At 33.3% G+C, this 24627-nt stretch overlaps 1 protein-coding gene across 2 annotated transcripts in view; it reads right to left on the bottom strand.

Annotated features, from left to right (window-relative positions):
• Positions 1 to 24627, bottom strand: part of LOC142320960 (zwei Ig domain protein zig-8-like) — a 970121-nt gene that overhangs the window by 115954 nt on the left and 829540 nt on the right. For both annotated transcript variants that reach the window (XM_075358949.1, XM_075358948.1), the window contains one exon: positions 6878 to 7155. In XM_075358949.1, the coding sequence (XP_075215064.1) occupies positions 6878 to 7155 (278 nt within the window). The remainder of the gene's footprint in view (positions 1 to 6877; positions 7156 to 24627) is intronic.

Raw genomic sequence — 24627 nt, 5'->3', positions numbered from 1 at the left:
CGTGAGTAATCGCGAGCATTTGTATCCATGCAGCTTCATTTAATCAGGGAAATCTGAAAGTTACAAGACATATTTTGTACAACACAATTATAGAAAAACAATGTTGGATTTTTTTTGCTAATATATATTTGGATTTATAGGAGAATGGTAACTGGCAATTTCATTAAAACTTGTTATTCCTTACATATTTATAATAATAAGAATATAAGGATAGTAGAAACATTTAAGAAAGAATTAAAGATGAAAGGAAGTATAACAGAGATAGCAAGTTAGATCCCGCGATTGGTTGTGTTACTGTATAGAAAGGGCATGAATAGCGTTGATTGGACAGTTGATATGCCGGTTGAACTGAGCTGAGCTTAGGTTCTAACCCATCACTAATGTTATTGCTTGGTAGCGCGCACAAATACAGACACACAATGCCCGGGAGTAACATTAGTGATGAGTTTAGAAGCTGACGCAGAAACAATTTCTCACATATAACATTGCTCAGAACATTTACTCAGATATCTATCATATGAAGGTAAATCTTATTGCTTCTGTCAAACAAATATTATTTTTATAAATTATTATTTATTATTCTTTATAAATGTTTCTTAACTTCACCGTATTGTTATCAGATTAAACATTTCTGAAGTACTAAGTTACCGGTGTCCAGTACTTATAAAAATTATATTAATAATTGAAAAATGATACCAGATTTAATACTTGATGAACTAATAAAAAAGTGCGAGTTACCCAGGCTATATAATTCTGCGTTTACAAAAACGCATATATATATATATATATATAATATATATATATTAGCTGTACATATACTAGCTGTTGGCCGTGGCTTCGCTCTTGCTTGTATTTTTTATTTTTATCTACAACAAGTTTTCAAAAGAAATATTAGTTTTTGATTAAAATTCAATTACAATCTAAAAGTACTGTATGGAGTTTTAGTAATTTGCAAATTTTCCAATATTGGTTAATTTAGTCTATTTTCTTCGGCAACAATTTTTGTCTTGTCAAGTTGTTCCTAGGTTGGCTTTATGCTGATGATGTCCGTACCCTGCAATCTTTGTTGACGAGATGCTTGACGTTCGCGAACGAGTGGAAAACACTATAAAAAATCTATTTGAGTATGTCTTTGTAAACTATATAAGCAGTTTTCCCCTCAGGTGCGAAATATCCCTTTTTGAGTTCAAAAAACTCAAAAAGGGATATTTTGATGGAATAAGAGGTATTTCCAGAATAAACACAGGCTCCTCTTGGTCACAACTAGTTAGCAATTAACCTCATCACATTTTCGTGAAGAACTTTTGTTGCCATTGAAATGTTTTGGTGTTTTAAGTTCTACACGCGTATGAAAATGCCATCCCAGTCAGGTATGCTACAAGTAATTCATCTCATCCTCTGAAGCAATACCTAACGGTGGTTCAGGAGGTTAAACAAAAAAATAGTTCCACAGTAGTATTACAGTTGCTTCTACATTGAGGAGAAATCTATCTACCGAAAGAGTGGAGGACTTGAAATGTTAAAGATTTAAACAAGATAGAGAAATTTAAATAATCCATACAATAATTGTTTTTTAGCTGATAAAATAGATATGTCTGAAGTTTTGGGAAATAAAAATTCAGATTTATTCATACATTGTTAAACTGAACTATAAGAGCTAAGAGCTCAATTCGCATAACATGATTAAAGTTGTAAGTTAAAAATAGAAAATTTATTTAATCAGATATAAAAAAATAATTATAAACTACAAACAATGTAAAACTGATCGTCACCGACTATTTAATAGAAATTGAGAAATGCCTATTAAAAAACAATAATATAACGTGGAAATATAATAAATATTTTTAAAAAAGTATGAGCTCCATTCGAAAATATATGAATATTTACCTGTATAATGCTCTAAAAAATAATACAACAGGATAAATATCACGCCTTAGAATACCTCAAAAACTGTAGCAGAGTAGAACGATTTGTATGATAAAATCGTTTACAATTGCAAAAGAAATGACTGATAATTCTGAAAGGATTCGGTCTATAAATAGATCATTGGAAATAATTAGTTTAAATTTAATTAGTTTTGGAACATAATTAACAAAGTATCTTATTTGATATGAATAGTTGGATAGTGTGTGTCCTTTATTTAATGTTCAGCTGTTTATGTAATACATGAGAAATATACTGATACATTGCTATAAGGCAGCACATATGTAACTATCCTTACTCAACATAATATTAAACTTATTTTGTCGTTAAATAGAAATGTTTTTTTTTCATACAGTTGATGGTAATTGTAGAAAAATAAATTCAATTTTATAGTTAGTATTAAAAACTGAGCAGAAAAAAATTCTCTTAACAAAAACTGTTATTATTTTTAAAAAAATAAATTGACGATGAATTATTTTTGTGGATGCTGAATATTATATTATTCTCGTTGGTAGTAAAAGTATCCCTTTTTCCCATTGTGATTTAGAATAATACTTGCGTATCTGCGTTTGACAAGTAAGCAACTGCAGGCATTATTTTTAAAACAGAAACCCTTTTTCCGTAATTTTAGCAAGCTTTATATTTTAAATCAGGTGCGTTTTCTAAACGAGAGTGTGTTGCAGGTGGTGTCTGGCAGAAAAATATTCTACTGGCGTTTGTTTCGCTACTCGTTATTACGGTCGGTCGGTGTAAGTAACATGCATGCTAACTGGGGCGGAGGTTGGAAAAGATTGAATAAAAAATGGCTAAATCGTTTTTGTCATCAATTTTTATACTCCCTTATCGGTTATAACTGAGAGAGACGGAAAGAGAAGTTTCTTTTTAATCTGATATAAAGGCTATACCATACTACATAGTCTTACACGTTTTAAATAAAATTTTTCGTTGGTTATTACTTACATATTACCTAGCAATTAGTGAATGGCTTTTTTATCCGTTAAAGTTTTTTTATATATCATTTAAATATAGCTTATATGCTAAACACTGAAGGTTTTTTAAGTAATCTTATTTAAACGTCATACATATATATAAACCTCATGTAACTTTAATTAAAGATCAAATAAATTTTATTACGATAAAGGTAATATTTCGTGACTATACGCTATTTGCAGTAAAAAAAAGTAATAATACTGTTTATCTCAAGTGTTGGCATATGATCATTAAAACAAATCATTTCTAACTCACACTAAGTACTAAGTGATGAAGACAATTGTGTATGTCAACAGTCACGTTCATTTTAACTTTTTGACGACTACATGCTTATTTATAATGCTATGCTCTCGCATATAGTTATTACGGTGTAAAAAATCACTTTATTTTGTTTTCTATGACATTAAAATTTTAAGTGTGACTAGAATTTTATCTTTTCTATTCAGAGAAAGAACTACGAGTATATCTGAATGGAAAAATATGTTGAAAAGTGTTTCTAAAGATGTTTTTAAATTCTGTTAAATTAACAAGAAGTTTGAATAATTTTTCAAAAGGTTAAGTGCATTATACGGTAGAGATGAGCAATCGCCTTAGTATAGTTATATTGAATGGGACAAGTAAATAATAAGAGGTAGGAAAAAGAAAATTTTTTTAACTAAATAAGAAAAGACATTTTAATAAGAGGACAAAAATTTCCGTTAATAAGGTAAAGGAAAATCTTGTTAAAATTCTCCGAATTCTGAAAAAAATTCGATAGTAGAAAAGGAATGCGGAAGTTTTCGTATGATTTCTCCTTTTTTTATAATTTGTTGTGCTTGTGCATTTAACATTAAAATAATCAGTAAGCTTAGATATTGTTTTAAAGATCGAACATACTATAGTCGTCCAGACAGTAAGAATCGTTTGCGCATCGCTTGGGCGCGGCTTCACTCACAACAATGGGTCAAGGCCCGTTATTCTGCTATCGCTGTACGAAATTCCGTAGCTGTACTGTTACATGGAGTGATTTTCCGTGTGTTTACAATGAATAAAAAAATTGCAAATCCAACCGACTGTGCGGTACGCGTTTAACGACATACATGTTTTGAATGCGCAAAGTGTTCGTCCTGTGGAAATTCATTATCAAATTACTGCCGTGTGTGGTAACAGGGTAATGAATGAAAGAAACGTAAGGAAATGGTGTCTTTTATTTACGGCACGCAATATTTTTTCATGACCACCAATGCTTAGGATGCCTTACTTTCATTACTAAACAGCTGAAAGAGGAGATTGAAAGACATGTTAAAGAGAAACGACATTTAATGCTAGACGAACTACTTAATGATAAATTTTCTTTATGTTACGGTCTCTGTTAATCAAAATTTGTTCACTCAAGAATGTTGAGAGACAATCACAAAAAAAACGTATGTCTGCTGCTCTGTCATTCCTGAAGTGGTACCATAGAGATGGCGATGAAGTGCTGGATCATATAGTGACTGGTGATGAAACGTGGGTTTCACATTACACACCAGATAATAAACGTCAGTCACTTCAATGGCATCATTCTCGATCGCCTTCAAAGCCAAAACAATTCAACCAAACACTTTCAAAACGCAAAGTGATGGTCACAATTTTTTGGAATCGCTACGGAGTCTTACTGTGTGAGTTTATGCCTCGCGGAATACTGGTTCTTATTCGGAAATTTTAATGAAACTTCATCGTACTAATAAAAACCGCCGGCGTGGTATTTTGACTCGTGGAATGTGTTTGTTTCATGTCAATGCACGGCCACATTCTGCAAAAAAAAAACTTGTGTACTTATCAGAGAGGTGTTCTTCATCATCCGCCATACAGTCCAGATCGTGCTACAAGCGATTTCCACCTGCTACAACATTGAAGGAGTTTAATGGCGGGAACCGCTATGAAAGGGACAACGTTCATAGACAGCGTCTGTCAATGGCTACTTCTTTAAAAGAAGTCAAAGATTTGAAAGAAATGCAGACTTAAGCATACAAAAACTAGTGCCACAATTTGACAAATGATTAAGCTTAAGACGTGGTTCTGTAGAAAGATAGCTCTTTGAAAAGGTAGATTAAGATTTACGAGTATTAAAGTTATACTAAGTACTGCGAATTTTTTATAAAACAAAAACTGCTTTTACTTTCGGGACGACACTTGTGTTACTGAAGTAACTGTAACAAATATTTGACTTTACATTGATGTCTTCAACAGAGACCAATTTTTATATATACGAGTATATATTTATTGTAATCCAAATTTGTTAGAGTAATCTGACGCAGTTTATCAAAATGGTTCAATCTTGCTTTGGTTAGTGAAGAGAATTATAATTCATCAGCTCCCCTATGTTCTAATAGAATTGAGTGATAACCAAGAAAAACTGTAGTTACTTTAATATGAAATCAAATCGCCGTACAACTAATGATCTTAAGTAAGCACTAAACTTAAGTCGTTTAGAATTTTTCGAAGATTGAAAAAGTTGATATTTGTTAACTTGGAAGAGAGCATTTGAAAATAAGGCCTTTTTTAATCAACTTTATTATACTGTATAGTATAATATTTCTGATTTATTTTAAAGCGCATGATTATTCATTCAATTTTCAGTGTGTAAAATAACGCATTATGTTCGGCTGTATTTAATTAAACTAAGTTATTTTTTACTATATAATTACTAATTATCTTATAACCATGGTGCAGAATAAGGCAATGTTATTTGTACACAATACAACGCAATAAACCAGAAAGGTTCGTTGTCGAAAGGACCCCAGCAATAAGATAGAAAGAGTCACATATAAAAAGCAATTTAGACAATGCAACAAATGAAACGTACTAGTGCTCCCGTCAAGTCTTGAAAGCAGAGAGAAAGCAGATTGTTTCAACCGTTTCTTCTCTTACTCTTACTGTATTTCCCCTTATTCTTTTAACTTCAAAAAACAAAAAAAACACTCGTCTCAATACTCACCAGCACATGCACACTTTATTTACTTTCCCTCGCTGAAAGTAGTTGTAGAAACACAGTACATTGACAACAGACGACCGGAGGGCTTAACGTTCATATGATTCTCATCTATGGAACTTTATGTTCGAGTTCACTTAAATGTACGTAAACTCTCTCTGACAACAAGTTAATACAGGTATCTAACAACATCACGTACTATAGGCACTAAAACAAACTTTTAAAATAAATCAAAATTAGAATATCATTACCTCCTCTGTTACTTGAGATTATTAGTGAAACCCAGATTAAAATAAACTTATAATTAAGAAGTTTTATTAATTTTTCTTTATTCCACCTTGATTAACTTTAACAAAATGTTTGAACGTTTGAAAGTGCTTCATTAGGAACTTGAAAGTCTAAATAAGGTCAGTTCTATATTAACATTGTTGGAATCCGTCCCTCGGATTAGCCAAATCTACTCTAAAGAGAAATCTTATATGTTCTTAATTTTTTCTCGAAATACGAATTTTGAATAACAAAATATTTAATTAAAAAAAATAAATAAAATTAAATTAACGAAAAGTTGTGAAACCATAAATTAATATTTCTTTTTCTTTACTGCATAAAAGTTGCTGTAAATGTTAAATTCTTTACGTGTTGGTTAATTATGCTTAATGTCTCTTTAATTAAAAATAGAACCCTAAAACAAAATCCAAAAGAAGCAAATTTTATTAAGAGGGAACTCCAGAAAAAGTTTTAAGTAAAGAAATTTAGTTTACTATTACTCCTAGCTAAGCCATTACACGCAATTTAAATTTAATTTAACACAATTCAATTTCCGGCTGGTTTTGAGGCGAATTTGAAGAAAGCAATGGAATTAAAAAATAAAATCGAATCTGTAGGGCTATCAATACCAAAAAATAAAAAAAATTAAGAAAAAATAAAACTTTAGTTACAGAAAATAAATTCTTAGAATAGTCTAGTAAATATAAATAAATCTTTTTAATCGCAGTAGCTGAAAATACTTACAGTTTTATCGTGAAGAAGTCCAATTTTACAATCCAAACGAACAGTCTGTCCTACTCTAGCTGTAATATTATGCGGACCAGCACCTTCTTCAAAGTAGGGACCCCACCTAGAGCCCTGGTGGTGATGAGGTGGTCTAGGTGGAAGGAAGAAAAGTGTTGGCTTAGGTGGCGGTAAAGGTGAAAACCAATGGTATTCATCTAATGAAACGATGCTACTACTGTTGCTGTTTACATTATTGTGGCCTCCATTGTTAATTGCCAGCGTATCGTTGTCTCCATCTAAACAAATTCAAGCATTAGCTATCAGTAAATATAAATTATTAACTCAATATAATTTTATGTTCCATAAGTTATTTTGATAACCGAGTCATATTTTGGTAATCGATTCGTAATAAATCAATATAAAACTCTCTACACATAAAGGTTAAAAAAAAATTCAATTTTTAGCGTTACTAAATTTGCTGGAAAGTCAAAAATCCGGACAAATAAATATAAAAGGTTTTGATGTTTAACGATGCAGAATTGATAAAGTGAAAAGTGTTGAGAGCTTGTAAGACTAACTTGTAAGCGCTTATAAGAAATGATTTTAATATCGTATTTTTTAAATATAAAAGTACAAGAAAAATTAGTCGGTGATCCCATAAAAAGAATGAAACCAATCCAGTCAAATTACGGAGAAAAAGGAATTAAGATGTGCTATGGTTTAGGTATTGACACCAATACCTACATACCATACAATGATTAAACAGAATATTTCAAATAAAGTTATTTCTGATTCATTTATTGTTCTTTATAAAAAATTAAAGAATAGGTAGATTACCAAGAGGAATGGTATTCTAATCTATTTTCAGTAGTATCTGTTCACAAAGAAAAATTGTACATGTAGAATTTATTCATAAAAGAATTACTAGAAAATAATTCAATTTTACTGAACGTACTATTGAAAATCAGTTTGAGCACATATTTATGTACACTTGAACTGGATGTAGAAAAATCAGAGGTTTTATTATTATTGTTTGTTTTAAAATTTATATTATCTAAAAATTCACCAAGTGTGTAACAATAATTTTTTTTAAAATAATAGAGATTTTTGCTTTATTTAAGGTCTTCATTTCATAAATTAATTATTTTCTTTTAAATATTTTCTTCTTTTAACTTCTTTGTGCGAAGTAAAGGAAGTATTGTGATCGCGAAATATTTCGGTTTTGTTATTTTAACGGAAATATCTATTTTGACCATCCCTGGAATCCGTTTTGACAAGTTTCGGCGTGACATCTGTACGTACGTACGTTTGTATGTATCTCGTCTAACTCAAAAACGATTAGCCGTAGGATGTTGAAATTTTGGATTTAGAATTGTTGTAACATCAAGTTCCCCTTTTGATTGCAATCGACTGAACCAAAAGTGTCCAAAATAGCCCAAAATCCAAAAAAATTGGCTTTGGACTATTTCATAGGCCCTTATGTAGAGATTTTCAACGATATTTCATAAGTGGTACTTATTTTCATTGGTTCCAGAGTTATAGCGAAATAAAATTTTTAATTAAAAAAAAAACTTAAAAAATATCAGAAGTTATTAATGAAATAAAATTTTTGTACTTTTCATTTTGAAAAAATCTTTGGTGGATACCATATGACTTTTCTGAATTACACATACACATTTTTTAAAACGAAAAATACATAAAATTCTATTTTTTAACAACTTCTGATTTTTTTTTATTGAATTACTTATCGTAATTTTTTTTACAATTATAAGTTAATAATTATTAATTAAACAATATATTTAAATTTAAAAAAAGTTAATAACGAAAAACGGAGATGAAGTCTGATTGAACCGATGTGCCTTCTCCTTCTAAGATTCAAATATTTCATTAATTAAAATTTCATTTGGCGATAACTCTGTAACCAATGAAAATAACTACCACGATATATCGATGAAAATCTCTCAATGAGGGCTTATTGCTACAGTTAAGAAAAAGTCCAAAATCGAATTTTTTTGGATTTTGGATATCTTTCCTTCATTCGATTGCAATCAAAAGGGGAGGTGCACAAATAGTTGTTACAACAGTTCTAAATCATAAATTTCAACACCCTATGGCTAATCGTTTTTGAGTTATGAGAGATGCATACGTACGTACAGTCGACACGCCGACAGTAGTCAAAATGGATTCAGGGATCTTCTAAATTGGATATTTCCGTTGAAATCTGTAAACCGAAATTTTCCGCGCTCATAATATTTCCTTTACTTCGTAAAAGGTAGTAAAAATGTGTATATATAATTTAACTGGCGTACAAGGAAGTCTTGTGATGTCGACATCAAGTTTTTTGTAATGTTCTGTGACAGGTATTATCTGAGTACTCCCCATTTTTCCTGACGATCTTTTTTATTTTATAAAGAACAGTAAGTATTTTTATGTACCGATCAGAATAAAATATCTATTTGTTTATTAAACATAAAAATTCATGTAGGCTTTAAAAATATTTTTCAAAATATAAAGGCAAAATAAAATCAATTAATTAAACTTTTTAGAAATATATCACTGGTAGAGTTGCACATTTAAGTAACAAAGAATATTAATAAATAATCTAAAAAAGTAATTTATTTGCCTTTTAAAGAAAAAAAAAATTTCCTAATGTCAAGGATCCACTAACGGGCTGTTAAAATAATCGTAGCGAGTTACATGTATTTCACTTTGTCTATTATTTTATATACTGGTGTACGTTCAGTATGTATTCTATACTTTCAATAATTCTATTGAAAGAAGCAACTTCAGTAATAACGAGAATGTTGTACGTTTGTTATTTTGTAATCAAGTTACAGCAACTATTTAAAACAAGAATCCGTTGGCTAGTTCTACCGTTGGCATAACTTTAACTTGAGTAGCCATAACCAGAGAACTATTCAATATCAAAGGGGTTGTGAATATTTCGTAACATTCCAGTTATTTTAAAATATACACACACGCGCACGTAATGTGTTTGGATAATATGTGTAAACACGTTCAGAGACGTTATTAACGTAACAAGTGTTATCAGTTTATTATTATTTGGGAAGTTTTAGTTGTTCGTGAAGTAGTTATGCGGTTAGTCGAATATAAGTTGGATGGTTGTTTATAAGTATAACTACGGTTGGCAACACTGCATGAAATGTAATATGATGTAATTTAATGTAAAAAGAGTGGTCTCAACCATCAGCCCACCGCTGGCTGTTGTTGTTCTCGCAGTTAACCTCGTGTGCACGACTCCATTAACATCAAAACTACTAACGCTACCGCCTCTGGAAGAAGAGGTCATAGTGAAGGAAAAAGGGAGTGAAACAGAGGGAGAAAGAGAGATCGAGCGAGAGAGAGAGATTAGTGTTTCGTGTTATGTTATGCTGTGTTGTGTAGGCCTACACTAACTTGACTACAGGGTAGTGACGGAGGTGGTCGTATATTTTATTAAAACATGACGCTCACCCCTCTCCGCTCTTAACTTTATCTCTCTCTTTTTGTGTTAGCAAAAGTTTTGTACGTGGCAAAAGTTGGCCATTAATGACGACGACGTACAATATTACATAGCCTATTACAAGGCGTGCAAAAGCTTCTGCTTCTGCTACAACGCGCATTACTTCGACCGCAATTGGTATCGCTCCACCTGTCGTCTACTGCTTCTTAAAACTTAAAATATTCCCATAAAAGTTAAATAAATATTTAGCATATTTATTGTTTGCTGAGTTACAGCCCTTCCAAACCGTGAAATCAATTCTTAACAATTTTTAAAGTTAGTAGGTTATTAAAAAAAAACTCTTTAAACCCTTTCTTCTCTTCAGTTTATTTTTCCTATTATTATTATTATTAACACCGCTGCACGCCGGTCCCATTAAAGAGGATGAGGATGAGAAAATGTGAAGGGGGTGGAGTATCAACCTCGTAGAAAAATCTGGTCCATCTGGCACCGGATGGTAGCATCCAGTGAGGGCCTGTGCCTAGGGCTAAAGGATGACAGCCATCAAAGTCCTAATGGTAGAGAAGGAATTTCCCAGTGGCGTTAGGGGACGTAAGAGTCAAACACGTTTGAATCCTTGGCGCTTCTATCCCGTGTATATAGATGCAGACCAGAATGCCGGCACCCTAGTAGGCATCTGTACATCAGGCTAATTGCGGCTGTACGTCTTCTTGGTTAACAAATGTGAAGACGCTGTCTTCTGCGATGTACTGTTGAATCCACGCAGAGTAGACTTATTAATATATCACCCTGACAGGCAGGAGGAGGATTGAGCCAATTGAGTTAAAAGTATGGAACCATCGAATTCACTCAATGAAAAAGGAGTCATACTTAGGGGTCACCATAGATAAATCTTGTAAGTTCAGCGAACATGTGCTGGCGATCTGTGGCAGGGTGGACATAACCTTATCTGCGTTGAGTCGGTTAATGACCTCAAACGCGGCCCCGAGGGCGTTTAAACGTAAGGCCATCATGGCATGCAACCCCGGTTTGGGGATCTACCGTAAACATTAAAAGAAATCTGCTATGTTTAAAGAACGTACACCGAAAATCCCTGTTAGGTGTAAATGCTGCACACAGGACCACATCTTATGAGGCCGTAAGTACTCGCGGGAGTCCATTCCATCGATCGTTTGATGAAAGAACGAATCAGCAGATTCGGAAGTGGGAATAAAGCCGAGGTTAGATGGAGCATCTTGCGTGTCTGGCAAGAACGATGGAAGATGGGAGAAAAAGCAGCCCCTTGATGAAGAGATTAATACTTGACCTGGTAGTATGGAATCAGAGAAAACATGGTGACATGAGTTATCGTGTTAACAGTTAATGACAGGTAATAGCAATTTTGAGTCATATTTGTATGGTATTGGCAGGCGGTAGTCACCCGAATGCATGTACTGTGATATCCGAGACACAGTAGAGCATAGGCTGGTCAGCTGTCCAGAACAGCAGAACACCGCGAACGTGCTGGCGTCAGTGGCCTAGAGCCGGAAGATCTGACGGCGTATATGCTTAACTCGGAGGACAACTAGAGAACTCTTGAGGAATATACTAGGGAGACACTTCGGGGTAAGGAAGCAATCGAAAGGAAGAGGGGTTTCTAGTAGAATAGATGATCTAAGCAAAGTCCTGTGTAACAGGTGAAGAAGAGGACTAGAGAGCGATGGGTTATAAGTGCAGAAAAAATTCTGCACTTATTAACGGTTGCCGACATCAACGTGTCATCCTAAGGATTTACTGGGGTTACCAATGAAGAGTGAAGGTGGATGACTAGGATGGATGCAACTATCCCGCCCAGTAGCTAAAAGCGGCTGTAGCAATGAGAGTAACTGCAGTCGTGACTTGCCCAAAAACGGAGTTACCGCGTTTGGAGACTACCTATATTATCGGAGCGACTCAGTCACAGATGGTGAACTTACAAACTAATGAAGAATTTGAGGAATGGGCAAAACAAGCAGACAAGACCCTCAGAGCAACTCAAGAGAACTTTAAAACGATGAAAGCGGTATCGCATATCAGAAAAAGTCAGCAATTAGGTGAAAACATGCCTCCGATTGCACCTCAGCAATGGAGAACTCTACTGATACAACCCTTTCAATCAAAATACAAACGAAGATGTAGAACAGCGAATCGTGCAACAACAATGTGTCGCCACACCCGTATTCTTCCAGTCTCGATATCAAAGAACGCGTCATTTAAAAGACCTGACCAAAAAATTGGAAAGGAAGAACAGCTCCTAGAGTCTACAGGGGAAGAAACCTGAACAATTCCGCCTACTGGACAGTTGGATGAACTGCAGAGTACACAGGAAAGTTAAGTTAGAACTATGGTTTTCATGCTTTGAAATATGGAGAGCAAGGTCACACCAAGCATGGCTAATTCCATATGTTACCTCATATTCCTTAACAGGAATTAACCAAACATACGCCAGCAACAGGGGAACATACCAGATCGAGGTATTCCAAATTGGTACCCAGATAAACTAGGGAGCCGACTATGTGAATACAAAAAACAAGAATATTCCGGTTGAAAAACACAAAGCTGAAAAAGGTTTCGTCTGTGTGAGGAACAGGGGTATCCCTTATATCTATTGCTATGTCACACTAAATGAGATAATTCACGAGTTTCTGAGGAAACAAGATGCATTGGAAGACACTATTAGGGATGTTGAAGGCTATGAATTTGAATGTCAGGAATGAAGGAAACACTGGAATATTAGAAGACCTGGTTATTAATCGTTCATTAATGATATTACCATAGCCTCTGAGAGTATACTATAGAGGACTGTGCATTGGGAAGTGGTCGTAGAATATACATGTAGTGACCATCAGTGTATCTTTTACAATGTCCTGATGGAACCACATACGTTACGGAGTTGGCCACAACCGAGAGGTAATGGCACTGAGTTAGATAAAACCAAACTAACAAAGATAATATATCAAGGAAAGAGAGTGATACTCGAAACAATAGGATCCTCCGAGAAGATCATTAATGCCATGATTTGTCTCATAGTATATGCATGTGATATAGCTATGCCCAGAAAGTAACGACTAACTAATACAAACGGGAGGATTCCTGAATGGTTTTCCTTTGTGAATTACTTCACGAAACACGCATATTTACAGTCTTTCGCATCAAACCACAGTGTAGCTAAATCGCTGACATCTAAAGCACAAAGCATAGCTTACAGATCCAGGCAATGTATACCTTTTTGCACTTTCTCTAGCAGGGTCGGTCCGTTAAAGGTAAGGACATAAGAGTCAGAAGATAGAACTTCGCTATTTCTTTTCATGTTCAGCTTTTTGAACACTATTACTCCCTTCCGTAATAACTCCTCCACAATCCTGTTCAGAGTAATTTAGTATATCTCGGTAGACCTCAAGCTCGTTTGGGGTGATGAGGGTGCAGCAAATTCACCTATTTTCTTCAATCCAAGAATCTTTTGCGACTGGTTGTCATTGATCGTCTCAACGAAAAATACTGTTGACCGTTCATATTTCCTTTGCTGGAACTCCAGCGCAATTCGTTATTTCACTAGCGATAAGGAGAGGGCTTACCTTTGAAAAATTTCTATCTTCCTTTGTAATGAGCAGATATTTAGGTTTGGGCCTAAAGTTCTTGATAGCAGTTCTCTGCATACTCTTCAAATCACTATTGATTTCTTCTTCCGTCTCGCTTTAGGTCACAAAGCTGGTTCTAAACGAGAGTGTGTTTGTGAACAATTTGCCAAGAGGGGTTGTTCAAACTCCACAATGAATTAATCTTCTCTGCAAAAAAGCTAGCCACTTGGTTATACCCCCATTTCAGAGCTACCAACCCTGGAGATCTAGGTCCAACAGGGTACTCTGGTGGAACCAAGATATATGCTGGCAAGAGCGGATGGGCAATCTCTGAACTAATTCCAGGCCCTACACACTGAACCTTTCTGGGCTTCCATGCACCAACATACATGAGCACCTTACTACATACTTGTAATCGGGTATGCTATATGAACTAAACCGGAGAGTAGCATTTCAGTTTTTATCCCGAAGTTCCCAGATTCAAATCCAGTGAGGTATTCATTTATGCTTGTTTTACCCTGTTAAACAAATTTTCATGTGCTAAACAAGTTCATTTCCATATTTTCAAGCCCAAGCTTTGAACTTTAAAAGTGAATTAATCATAAAAATATTTTACATTATACATGACCGATGCAATCCAAAAAGTCTATATATGATAATTGTTTAAATAAACGATCTAGTTTCCCTTGGTTCTCAGTATCATGTCAAACGTATTTATATTAGCTGATTATGCTTGTTGAAATAATTTCCGCCTTTGTGAAGTACTCGTTACATTTAATTATTTTGAATATATTTAATTATTTACTGGGTTCATTTACATAAACAAAAATCCTTATTTCAATTATCATATAAATTATATTTATTGTAATCTTGATTTTGTAATTAATATATATATATATATAATTTTTAAATTAATCATACATTGTAACAAACACAAATGAGTATTCGAAGGATTAGCAAAGACTGGATTATTCTAGGGCAGGCCAGCTTTTTATAGTGTGGATGGAGCCGAGTGCTCCACCGTTAGCTGCGTGAGTCATACGGAGCCGAGTAAACTGTCACGAGCTGTGTCTCAATAATGCATTCAGTTAATTATATCTAACAAAAATGCTTCAAGTAGGAAAAAGATGATAGATGAAAATATATCTTTAAAATATCAAATATGTTTAAAAAATACAATTAATATCAAAATGGCCTTTTAAATAATAAAAAATTGTATGATGGACAGGGTTCAGAGACTTCACAAACTCCAATAGAGTTTAAAGGATAAATAATCAATCTTACTTGGAAATTAAGTATAAAGTAGAAACACAACATCTAGGGAACCAATTTCCTGGTTAAACAGATTAAATAAGCATTATGTTTTTTAGCCAACGAAATTAGCCAACGCATTATGTAGACATTCAACATATTCAAATAAAAAATTTCTGAATTTGGCCGATAAGTCTTAGGACCGAACAGCAAGTAAACCAAGATGATAACATAACTAATACTCTAAAATTCAGCTTAATTTGTTGAGAGCATAAATCCAGTTTTTATACCATACACTTTGAAAAGGTTATGTATTATACACGATCTTTTCAATAAAATCTAATAAGAAACTTTGTCTATTTTTGTTGACAATTTTGTTTTAGTATATAGTTGGTTACATAATATTGTAACTTATTTAAGTCCATACTTTTTTATAGAGAAAATGCAGTGCTTATATACAACTAAGAAACATAATTTAACAGTTTTTATACAGATAGAAAACATCCACGTAAAAAGTCTTTAGGGTAAAGATTATTCTGAAGTTAGTAAATTTTAAAGTTGATCTGTAATCAATTTGTTTTTGTATAATTGATTACAGTAATAAAACGATCATTACCTTGTAACTGGTTTTAGTGTAAGTACGCTATTCATATGCAAAACGTTTTTATGCATATTTAAGATAATATAAATAAATGAATATACATAATATGCTTCAAATTAACGAAAATATACTTAGTGTTTTAATTTAAAATATGCTTGAAAACAGGCTAAACCAGTCAACCACAATGTAGAAAAAAAGAAAGAAAAAACCGTAAAACAAAATCAGACACTATTCGACTGGCATCCAAATTGAAGGTTACATTGTGCCTGTTGATCCTTGTTGGCTATTGGTAGCAGTAGGCTTGAATCATTAACTGAAAGCAAGAGGGACGACGTTCGTCAGCGGCCAACGAATCCATGTCACGTTTGTTAGTTATCAAGGCAGCAGTACAACCCTCTCCACCAGTACGTGTAACCTACATTGTTTTTTCACTGAACTATCAGCTGTTTACTTAAATCTTAAACTAATATTGTTAGCTGTAACCACACACTTACTCGTACTCAGTAAATATACTGCAATTGCTCAATTAATTTTAGTTCTGTTGATATTTATTTTTTTCACCTTCTCCCACAGGCTGGATCCACGTGAAGCATAAGCACGGTCCGGGGGGAGTGTTCTTTACTCTAACGAGTCCACCCGTCTACCAGCTGTTAAGTCCGGTATGACAGGCAGGCCCGTCAGTAGGATCTTGATTTCCTTACTTGCCTCTAACTCCCAGTGTGAAATCACCAGGCCTGACAAAGTAGTGCCCAGCGACCCATCCCGGGAGCCGGGACTCGGTTTTGCATTACCTGCCTCAAACGGAGGCAACCCAAAGGTCATCTCCGTCGGGACTCGGTCCTTCAAGTTCCTACCTCTAACAAGCGTGACCCACAAGCCGCACCTACTGGGACTCGGTCTTACCAGTTCCGAGGGACCAGAGCCCCCATGCTTTATCGCTGACGGCCACCCACACAAGCGTGGACAGACGCCGACTCCACAAGGGGCTATCCAGCTCCCCTTCGCTACCTCACTCTTCACGGTACTGAAATAAACCGCATACAGGAGAAACCAGAAAGCCAGACACTGAACAGCAACCACTCTTCACAAAGCCTGTAGACACCAGGACAGCAACTCATCCGCGAGAAGCACACTCATCTGTCCCGTGATCTGCTTTCTCACAAATAACACATACCCACTGGTACTCACAATTGGCTCGCTGATGACCAGGCTGTCCGCAATTGTATCACAACGCCGAGTAATCAGTATCGCGACAAATCGAGGACATGTGGCCCCAGTCCCAACAGCGAAAATACCATTATCAGGATCCCTCACGGAAGCCCGACAATTCACCTAGCCGATCCTAACCCGGTGTCCAATCAGCTTCCTCGCAACAACGAGGAATTATGTAGTCACAATAGTGGCGTTCTGTGTCGCCCCAAAAGCCGGACTAACTGAAGACACCCGAAAATCAGCTGTCTCATCAACCACCCAGTGTATGGCCTCAGTAATCATAACTTCTAAACCGTAGGTAACTCGAGAATAGCAATTGAAATCATTTTTATAGAAAGTTAAATAAACTATAAAAATTAGCACGTTAACCACTTAATCGTAAAACTTCTGAATAGCAGTGAGGATGTTAGAAGACTTAAGCGGCTACGAGTTGTGGACCTAAGTAAAAAAATAGGAATCTCACTGAGGATTCCTTTCTAATGTGAAATTATTATATAATCTACCTAAGGTTCAAACAAAAATATGCTGCCGATTATAAATAAAAGTTTGAAACAAAAAAAAAAATTATACTTAGTTACTATCACAAACACTCGATGTGTGTGTGTGTGTGTGTGTGTGTGTGTGTGTGTGTGTGTGTGTGTGTGTGTGTGTGTGTGTGTGTGTGTGTGTGTGTGTGTGTGTGTGTGTGTGTGTGTGTGTGTGTGTGTGTGTGTGTGTGTGTGTGTGTGTGTGTGGGCTCGCGCGCATATATATTTATGTATGTGTAGAGTCTTCAATTAAAAATTCCTACATTACTGGAAAGTTTGACATAAAATAAAAGAAAAATTTACTCATAAATTTTACTTAATTTCTAGGTGGTTGTTAAAGAAAGAAAAATTGAGCGCACAGTACGGTTAATTTGGAGGTACAGGTTTTTGTTATAAAGCAGTATATTTAGGGAGCACCGACTGCTAGGAATACACTATGCGCAGTTTTTTGTTATTAAACACTACAATAATCTCCAAATTAATGAAGTGTGGTACAATATGTTTTGTGCAAAGCGTGCCTATGCGCATGTTATTACCCCAACCTCTGTCTTGTATTAGAGCTGAACAAAGTAGTTTTAACTGAATTACATCAATAAATAAAGTTTCTGTAGAAAGGAAAAGATAGAATATATTATCTTTTATAAAATCTGCCAAAACACTTCCCTAAATTTAGAACAGCTGCGGATAATTTTACTAAGTTATTTAGTTTTTTGAAAGAAACGGGTTAATTTATAAGTTTAATTAACCTAAGAGATTTTCCTGAGCATTCTTGATGGGTTAGGTATTTTATAGGAGTTAGGACAGTGCAATAAAGCGACAGTGCTAAATGAGAAAAACAAGGAAAAACTACTATCTGTATGTTGCAGCTTTAAGAGGAACACTAGGCAGTGGAAAAGTATGAACAATAAAACAGTAAACATAGATATAAGAAGATCGTAAAATATATACGCAGCAACAAAACGACGAAGCACTGCACCGTTAAAACAAACTAAATGCTAAAGAATGTTGAAAGCAGTGAAGAGGTGTTAAGTATGTACCGCATAGATGAAGATTTTTATATTTCTGAGGACGATAAACCATTAGCGAGATTATTCTACGTGACATAAAAAAATATAAATATTATTTTCTAGAATCGAAAAGAAATATGTACAACTGAAACAACAGACCAGTAGTTGGTTTGTGTGTCTAATATCCAAGTAACATTTGAAAAAGAATCTATCTTTTTATTTAATCTCTCAATTATTAAAGAAATTACTTATAAACTGGACGTACACTAATATTAAATCATTATTCATTGCGGAGTTTCTGCAGTTCTGAATTTTAATCGTTAGCTAAAACATAGAAATAGCCTAATTTTCTTTTACAACATTCTCTAGTAATTGTTAATTGTAAAATTACGGATATATCATAATTTGATCGAATCTAAGCAGACCTAGTTTTCCAAAGTTTTCATAAATATAAATATTGAAGTTAAACAAAAAATTATTTGAGTGTTTAAAAACGCTGACGATCACATAAACAAAGAAAATAGTATCAAATGTAGGTGGTTTTTATTAGTTTGTTAGCAAAATAAAACTAGCGTATTTCGCAAAAAAATAAAATCTGATTTATGTTACATAACAAAAAGACGGTAGAGTTTTAGTAACAAGTAATTATCGCTCCATATCAATCTTTCAAAAAAGAAAATTCAAATTTAATTGGAAAACTTTATTTCTAAAAACCTCTTTAGTATTTTGGCATATCTCAGCTAATTTATTTTTAATCATCCATTAAATGTCAATTTTTTTTATCATAATATTTATTAAATTAGCTGAAAGAAACAAAATTTGATATAAATTTTAACCGGAAAACAGTTTTATGTATTATTTTTTTAATTATTGCTGTTCAATTTATAAAAACTATTATATTGTAATTTCTTCAAAGCAAAACGTTTGGTCTGAAAAGCTTTTCAGATTCGTCACGACTTCGATCGCGAATACGTAATCAGAATTACAAATATAAATTATCGTCACAATATTACCAGTCGTCATGAAGACTGATTAAGTAGCGGTAGCATAAAACGGCAAATATGTAAAAACCAATTTATGTTTTGTTACCGCTTAAAATATTAAAATTCAAAAAGCCCGAAAATGGTTTTTATATGTTTATTTGAACAGTATTACCAACCCAAATCAAGTGAATATCACGTTTATTATAGTCAGAAGTGGGAAAAATTTGTAATCATGGTTCGACATTTTTTAAACTTTCTTTTCACAATTAAGAGTAGAAATGCAAAAAATTCAAGAAATTGGTTTTTAGATATTCACATTAAGATCATTTTAATATCCTAATATTAAGAATACTAATTTGTGTACTATCGGTATATGTAAAATATCGGTGAAACAAACAGAAATAAATTAAAAATAATGTTTTAATATAATTAAAAGTGAATGCTAACTGGTAGTGAAAAAGAATCTTTGTAATCCCTTATTTCTGAACAACAGCTATAGAGCATTGCCTTTAGATTATAGCTACGTTTGTCCAAATTTACAGAAGAAAAACTGAAAGAGGCAAAGACTGCCTTATTCAGTTTCTCTTCTCTTTTTCTTTCATTTTAATTTTCTCTTTCTTTTTCTTAAATTATAATTCAGCGAGGTATATTTTTTGTAACTGTATTTTTTTCTGTAAAGTTATACCTCTACATCGCTGGAACGATTGTTATTAGATATTTTTTATTGGTGGGGGGAGGATAAAACATCGGATAAAAATAGTAAATGATTTTTCAAATCAAATTTGATGTTTCTATAATAGACATGTTTCTTCATTACGCCCAATTTCTTCGTCAGATAAAAGCTATTAACTATCAATGTTGCTGATATTATTTTAAGTTTTTCCCCATTTATTTATATAATTTCTATCATAAACTCCTTTCTTCTTTCAGAGAAGAGATCACACTACATTGTAAAGACGACATCCCAAAAGCTGTCAGAAACAATCACATTGTCCCTGCATTTAGAAAACAAATTTAAATATTAGCCTGTAATAAAATTCTTTGTATATCTAATATAATTTTAGTAGAATCCTCATTTATGCTGGTGTGATGAGTGTTTTAAAATAATCTATATCTATATTACAAATATTTATTTTTTTTCTTGATTTTATTTTTTAATGAAAAATTTAAAGCAATTCCTTATTTTCGGAAATTCGTCTATAATACTAATGTTATTATTATTATTATTACTATTATTAATATGTTGTTGTTTTTTATATTATAATTATTATTATTTTACAACTTAATTTTTTTAATAATTTTGAAAAAAGGTGAGTAACCTATACAGTAAACAATTATCGTTGGCATTTACAGTGTAAAGTGAAATGAATCCAACAGAATTATTGGAATAATTATGTCAAAGGCAGTCGGTTAGGTTAATTGTATCTAAAGCTTGAGAAATTTTCAGTAGGTATTTGCTGTTATCTGGTGTGCAGTTAACTGCAGAATTTAAGGTGATCATGCGTGGAAGGAAAAATATAAGGAAGTATGCGTAGGATTCATTTGTACTGCACAACAATAAGGTTTAAAATTTACGGTAACACTTAATTGGTAACCCCACAGTTAAGGACTAACTCGTATAAACACACACACATAAAATGTATTTCAGTTGTAGAGTGTGTCTGTGTTCTATGGGAATGAATGGAGTCTTTCTTAGGACAAACATCTAAACTCTGCTTCTTTATTTTATTTAAATACTAGTGTAGTACAAACGCATATATGCGCACTCTGTAATATTATCTACCACCAAACTCGGTTAGCTAAATTACTATAGCGAAAACTGTCCGATTTTCTTTTATGTTTGAAAGAATTTCTAAAATGTTTTTTAACATAATACAACTGTCAAGTAAAATTTATAAACTTGTTTAGTAGTTTATCACATCATTTACGGGTTTTTATCTTTAGCGGTAGATTTTGCTAGAAACCTAAATACTTAAGACAAAGATAAAGCAAGAATTTACTTTAGCGGAACATAAATTTTACTAGCTAATGCAGCTATTTATGTTATAGTAATAATTAGCGACCGTTATAATTAATTTAGAAAAATTTTTAAGTAGTTTTTTTTTTATTATAAGAGCTATAGAAAGTACTTAATTATTTTTTCCTTCTATGTTTTCTAATTATTTAATCAGAAAAGATGTTAGAAATGTCTTTGGCCAACATTTTAATTAATAGCTAAGAGTACACATACTTAGTAAACAATTAATTAGCAATTATATATATATATATATATATATATATATATATATATATATTATCATCCACATCGTGGCTTCGCCAGCATTATAAGGTTACTTTGACCCGTCGCGATCAATTGTTTTAAAACGTTTTTTAGTAAAGCAACCGTAGGCGGGTGCAGCCAGTCGCGTCGCATATACAGTAAGCGGGCGGCGTACAGCTGTGCACTTGCGTGCGTGATATATAGGAATATAGGACGGTGGAACAATTAGATAGTCATTCCTTTACGAAAACATCTCGTATAACTCAGTATGCATACATAGAAATGCAAGATGTTTTCAGGATTGCTAATAGCGGGGTATAGACAGTCGTCAGCCTATGTGCACAACAATACGTCGCCCACTATAACAGTGGCATTGGCTCTGTAGGTTGAGACGCCGCGCCGCGCCGCGCCGCGCCGCGCCGCGCCGCGCCGCGCCGCGCCGCGCCGCGCCGCGCCGTACACCATCGCACCCCTTAAAAATCAAAATTCAAACTTACCCGAAAATGGTTTTTAAATATTTATTTGAAGAATATTTGTAAGTTCAAACCTCCTAAATATCTCGTTTTGTATAGACGAAAATGGGAAAAATGTTCAATCATTGTTCAAAAGCCTTTTACCTTTCTTAACCCCTTTCAAGGCAGAATTTAGAAAAATCTTAGGATTTGATTTTTAGGTATTTACATTAAGATTACACCCACCAAAAATGACGTTGATATCTTCTTTTTTATCCGTAAATTAAAAAAATAGTAATTTTCATCGCTACTCAATTTTACCCCTTTAAACTCGAAATTAAAAAAAAAAAATCATTCTTATTGTACACTTGCACCGTAAGAAGAACGCGTATACAAATTTTCATCAATTTATCTTCAGTAGTTTTTGTTGGCGTTGATTAGGAATCATTCACCGAACGTTGTTTTATATATGTAGTTGTCATCAAAATTTAAATCAATGTCACAGAAATCACTTTAAGTAAGTTTCGTAAAAATTAGATGTTTGTTTGCTTGAATTAGATACTATGAATTACATAGTGAAGACAGAGACAAATTTACTGTCAGATAATTGGGTGGGAAGCTGACGCACTTATTATTGTATTAAACCAACAGATGTTCAGTTACGGGTGCATCTGTTAATTACAATATTATACCGTATAATGTTTATTGATAGCCTGTTACGACTATATGCGCAAATTACATGAATCCAAGTAACTTTCGTGGAAGGATTTTTAAATGAAAAAATTATTTTTATAATTGACGATTGGAAGATTTTATTCTGTCATTGCTTAGTGCTGGGATTATTGGGTCGCAATGACATACCCTGTTATTTTGCTGATAACAAAAGTTTAAAAAAATGTTCACTCGAATGTTAAAAAAAGTTGGTAGTAAAATGGAGATAAATTATGGTTAATTATTAAATAAAAAAATAATGCATTTTCTCCTATTCAAAACGAAATTAGTTCACGCTTTGTAAACTTCCTTTACGTTATTTTTTTTTTGCATTCCTCTCACCCTTATTACTACATAAGAAGCAGAATTCTCGCCTATCAGTGTCTTAGGTACGAAATTTTTTTCTTTTTGTATGGGTTGCAACCGATCGATATTTTAAATAAAAATTAGATTAAAATATTTAAATACACCAAGGTTTAAAAAAATAAAAGTCACCCTAAAAGGTAAAAAAAAAATAAAATAAAAAATAAAAATATTTTTTCTGCTCATCAATTCCATATCAAAAGTAAACTGTTCATAGTCACTTAAATTTGGCATAAGACTGAAATATTTGAAATTTAAAAAAAAAAACTTGAAAAAGTATTAACATTTTAGCTTTTTTAGGGTGATTTTATTAACTAGTTGTTATTCATTACTAACTTTTTTAAATACATTTTATTTAAATTTTTTTTGGTTACGTCTAATTTTTTAAGGATTTTTGTACATAAAAATAATGAAAATATAAAAAGTGAATAATTATGATAGTACAATATTTTCTTAGGAAACGGAACTGCAAGGACGATTTAGTAAAATGAAAAACCACAGGTGGCTATCTCATTTGGAATTTTTTATGTTATCATCATCATCATCATCATTCACTAAAGGCCTTGTCGATTTAGCCACGTAACTCTGATCACCGTTTCTCTCTTCAAGTCATTATATGAACAAAGGCCCGTCTCTTCTTTAACATTATTGATGATGGTTGCTCTCGGTCTACCACTAGCTTTTTTACCCAAAACCTTGCCTTCAAATATATTCATCAAGAACTGGTCATGTCGTATTACATGTCCTATCAAATTCGCTCTTCTTCGTGTAACATTTAGCAAGGACCTCCTCTCACTCACTTCTACTAACACTTGATTATTTATTTTCCTATCCTCCCAGCTTGTTCTTGTTATTCTCCTCCAAATCCACATTTCCATTGCTTTCAGTCTTCTTCTTTCTGCTTTCCCAAGCGTCCATGTTTCACACTCATAACTTAGAACACATAAGTTTTAGCGAATTGTTTCCTTATTTTATTTGCATACTCATACGATTACCAGTCAGTATATTCTTTTTATCCTGGAAAGCTCGTTTTACCAGCGCTATTCTTCTTTTTATTTCTGTGGCACATTTTTTATCGCTAGTGACAGTGCTTCCCAAATAACAAAAACTGTGAACCTTCTCTACAACAGTACCGTCTAATTTAATATCAACCTTTGTACCTTCCTTTGTTTTTCCTACAATCATAATCTTTTTCTTTTCCTTATTAATTTTCAGTTTAAGTTTTGTTAGTACATAATCTCCATTCCTCTTGCTGATTTCGCCAGTACCACAATATCATCTGGAAAGCGGTTACAATGTATGGATTTTCCATCAATTCTGATTCCGTTTGTTTTTTCTTTCA

This window comes from Lycorma delicatula, chromosome 3 (genome assembly GCF_047948215.1).
Source record: "Lycorma delicatula isolate Av1 chromosome 3, ASM4794821v1, whole genome shotgun sequence".
Taxonomy (NCBI): Eukaryota; Metazoa; Arthropoda; class Insecta; order Hemiptera; family Fulgoridae; genus Lycorma; species Lycorma delicatula.
The sequence above is the reverse complement of the archived record's forward strand: the minus strand, read 5'-3'. Positions and strand labels throughout refer to the sequence as shown.